General features: G+C 12.6%; 1 protein-coding gene across 1 annotated transcript, besides 23 other annotated features; it reads right to left on the bottom strand.

Moving 5' to 3' along the window:
• Nucleotides 1-46: a repeat region.
• Nucleotides 47-137: 91 nt separating this feature from the next.
• Nucleotides 138-274: a repeat region.
• A 16-nt stretch (nt 275-290) lies between these two features.
• Nucleotides 291-347: a repeat region.
• A 27-nt stretch (nt 348-374) lies between these two features.
• Nucleotides 375-428: a repeat region.
• Nucleotides 429-603: 175 nt separating this feature from the next.
• Nucleotides 604-661: a repeat region.
• Nucleotides 662-771: 110 nt separating this feature from the next.
• Nucleotides 772-840: a repeat region.
• Nucleotides 799-853: a repeat region.
• Nucleotides 854-865: 12 nt separating this feature from the next.
• Nucleotides 866-1,035: a microsatellite.
• Nucleotides 1,036-1,069: 34 nt separating this feature from the next.
• Nucleotides 1,070-1,365: a repeat region.
• Nucleotides 1,366-1,443: 78 nt separating this feature from the next.
• Nucleotides 1,444-1,574: a repeat region.
• A 55-nt stretch (nt 1,575-1,629) lies between these two features.
• Nucleotides 1,630-1,673: a repeat region.
• Nucleotides 1,674-1,708: 35 nt separating this feature from the next.
• Nucleotides 1,709-1,894: a repeat region.
• A 13-nt stretch (nt 1,895-1,907) lies between these two features.
• Nucleotides 1,908-1,955: a repeat region.
• Nucleotides 1,956-1,983: 28 nt separating this feature from the next.
• Nucleotides 1,984-2,116: a repeat region.
• A 25-nt stretch (nt 2,117-2,141) lies between these two features.
• Nucleotides 2,142-2,364: a repeat region.
• Nucleotides 2,203-2,383: a repeat region.
• A 9-nt stretch (nt 2,384-2,392) lies between these two features.
• Nucleotides 2,393-2,445: a repeat region.
• A 95-nt stretch (nt 2,446-2,540) lies between these two features.
• Nucleotides 2,541-3,035, bottom strand: FPSE_06472 (uncharacterized protein; the record flags this gene model as incomplete). Its single annotated transcript, XM_061988447.1, has 7 exons — nt 2,541-2,552; nt 2,606-2,608; nt 2,640-2,649; nt 2,700-2,708; nt 2,741-2,756; nt 2,818-2,828; nt 3,028-3,035. Coding segments are annotated over 7 exons (69 nt in total), but the record flags the coding sequence as incomplete, so codon positions are not given.
• Nucleotides 2,547-2,599: a repeat region.
• Nucleotides 2,610-2,734: a repeat region.
• Nucleotides 2,758-2,888: a microsatellite.
• Nucleotides 2,934-2,977: a repeat region.
• A 1-nt stretch (nt 3,036) lies between the features above and the next one.
• Nucleotides 3,037-3,225: a repeat region.
• Nucleotides 3,226-3,284: 59 nt separating this feature from the next.
• Nucleotides 3,285-3,316: a repeat region.
• Between the last annotated feature and the right edge of the window lie 4 nt (nt 3,317-3,320).

Raw genomic sequence — 3,320 nt, 5'->3', positions numbered from 1 at the left:
TAATATAATAATTAAACTTTTAATTTATTATTAATTATAAGTTAATCCCTTTTAAAGGATTTTAAGGTAAAATCTAAAAGCCTATTAAAGTATATTAATTAATTTTCTTCCTTATAAATAAATAAGATTTCTTAAGGAAAATTTAATAAGTATTTTTTAAAGTATAAATAAAAATAAAAGACTTTAATATTATTTTCTCTTAATTATTTATAAAGATAAAAAGAATTATTATTAATATTATAATTAATACCTTTTAATATAATAATATTATAAAGGCTAAAGCTAAAATCTTTATATAAGATATTATTAAAAATAAAGAGAAAATATATATATTATATATTTTTATAGTCTTAATACTAAAAGAGCTAAATCTCTTTATATTTAATAAAAAACTAAAAAATATTAAAATTAAAGAAAAATTATTAAAAGAACTTTAAGGATATAAGGCTATATTTAATAAGCAGTTAATAAAACTTCTATTAATACTTAAAAAGATATAATATACTATTAATTTAAAACTAAAGAAAAAGCTTTTATAAAGACTTTTATATCCTTTAAATAAGAAATAATATAAAGCCTTAAAAAAGTATATCCTTAAGAACCTAATTAATAAGTATATTTAATATTTTAAAAGTAAAATAAAAGTATTAATACTATTTATCCTTAAGAAAAATAAAACCTTTTACTTATATATTAACTATAAAGGCTTTAATAAGGTAATTATAAAAAATAGGTATTTATTACCCTTAATTAATAATCTTTTAAATAGGCTTATTAAAGTAAAATAGATTTTTAAGGTAAATATTTAAAATATATACTATTAAATTAATATTAAAAAAAGTAATAAGTAAAAGACTATATTTTAAATAAAATATAGCTATTTTAAATATAATATTATATTATTTAAGCTAATAAATATATTTATAACTTTTTAAGTATATATTTATTAAATACTTTTTAATCTATTTAATATATATTATATTATATATATAAATAATATATTTATTTTATTAAAAGATTAAAAATAATATATTAAAGACTTAAAAAAGGTATTAAAGTAGCTATAAGCTATTTAATTATATATAAAATAATTTAAATATAAATTCTATTAATAAAAAGTAAAATTCTTAAGATATATTATTATTATTAAAAATATAAAAATAGATTATAATTAAATTTAAGCTATTAAGAAATAAAAGACTTTAAAATATTATTAAAAGATTTAAATATTTTTTAAATTTTATAATTTTTATTAAAAGTTTATTATAAGATATTTTAATATTATATTACTATTTATTACCTTATTAAAAGGGAATAAAAATAATAAGAAAGTAAAAGAAATAATTTAAATAAAAAATATTAAAAGTGCATTTTAAGGGCTAAAATAAGCCTTTTATTTAATAATTATTCTCTATTATTAAGACTTTAGGCTATTTATAAGAGTAAAAATAGATATTTTAATTAAAGTAATTATTAAAATCCTTATTTAATTAATAGATATTTAATAAAAACTTATTACTTACTATTTATATAAACTTATTAAAATAAAATAAAGATAAAATATAAAGTAATAAGAGCTATTAGCTATTATTAAGTTATTAAAATACTAAAGATATTACTTATAGGGACTTTTTAAGAAGTTTTTAATATTAATAGATTATTAAATATTAAAAGGAGTTATAAACTCTTTAATAAGAGATCTTTAAGGTAAATTAACTTATTAAGTTTATAGATTATTTATATTTAATTTTAATATTAAATATTAATTAAAAAAGATTAATTTTATTAATAGATTATTAAAAAGACCTAATTATATATTAAGTAAAATTAGCTATAAAGATATTTTCTTTATATTTAATTAAAAGTTATTTTTAATATTATAATTATTAAAAAACCTTTAAGGAAAGATTATTATATTAAAAAGATAATTAGAGATTATATAAATATATATTTAAGCTATATAAGCTTATATTAGGATTTCTCTATTTTAAAATATAAAGTATTAATTAAATACTTTTATTATAGCTTAAAAAATAACTATATTTATAATAATAATTTAAAATAAAAGTAAAAAGAAAGTTAAATTTAAAGACTAATAAAGTATTAAATAAAAAAAGCCTAATAGTTAATAGCTTAAAGACTTATTATTAATTAAAATTATTATTTTAAAGTAATATATTTTATATTAAATAATAAGAAAGCTTATTAAAAGTAAAATAATATATATTATAAACTTATCTTAAAAGTTTAAAGTATTAATTTAAAAGCTATAAATTAAAGATTAAAAGTATTAAAAACTTATAAAGAAATATTATATAACTTCTAAAAAGTATAAAAAATATACTATTTCTAAAAGTATTATAACCTAATAGATAATTATATAGACCTTACCTTTTTTTATTAATTATAGTATTAATTACTTATATTAAATTAATTAAACTATAAGCTGCTAAACTCTGTAATTTACAGCTTATAACTAAACTTATAATATAAGCCCTAACTTATAATATAAGCCTTAACTTATAATATAAGCTTAACCCTTAAACTATAAGCTATTATAAGTATATATATATTTATTTAATACTAATTAATATATTTAGCTTACTAGCTATTAATAAAATATCTTTATTTAAATATACCTTATATACTCTATTTACTATTAAGAAATATAATACTTTATTATTACTTAATATATATACCTTATAACTCTATAAATATAAACTAATATAAATTAGTTTACTTATTTAGAAATCTAACTATTATATATTAATAGCTTTTATTTAAATTATATTATATCTATATTAAGTAATACTATACTATTAAAATATCTATTAATATTAATAATATTTTAACTCTTTTTTATATTAATTTATTACTAAATAATATTAAAATAATAATAAAGCTTTAATTGCTTTAAAATACTATTTATAGCCTATAAATATAAATTAATAAATAGCTTATAATAGTATTATTAATACCCCCTATAGATAATATATAAGACCTTAAAGAAATTATTAAATTAATTACCTTAAAACCTTTTAAAGGAAAAGTAATAAATATTATATTATTTTTAATTTAAATAAAAGGATATTTTTACCTTTTTTTATATAAATTAAATATAATAGCTAAAAAGATATTATATATTATATTATTAATTTAAAGAGATATAAAGGATTAATTTAAACCTATTTAAAAAGATTACTTTAAAAATAATTATAATTAATAGGATTAAGAGACTTAGAATATTTTTATAGATTAGCTTAACTTTAAAGTACTTTTTAAGGATAATTTTAAAGTTATTAATAAAAAATAATAAGTAG

This window comes from Fusarium pseudograminearum (genome assembly GCF_000303195.2).
Source record: "Fusarium pseudograminearum CS3096 unplaced genomic scaffold Unplaced42, whole genome shotgun sequence".
In the NCBI taxonomy this organism is placed as follows: domain Eukaryota; kingdom Fungi; phylum Ascomycota; class Sordariomycetes; order Hypocreales; family Nectriaceae; genus Fusarium; species Fusarium pseudograminearum.
This window is presented reverse-complemented; position numbering and strand designations above follow the sequence as displayed.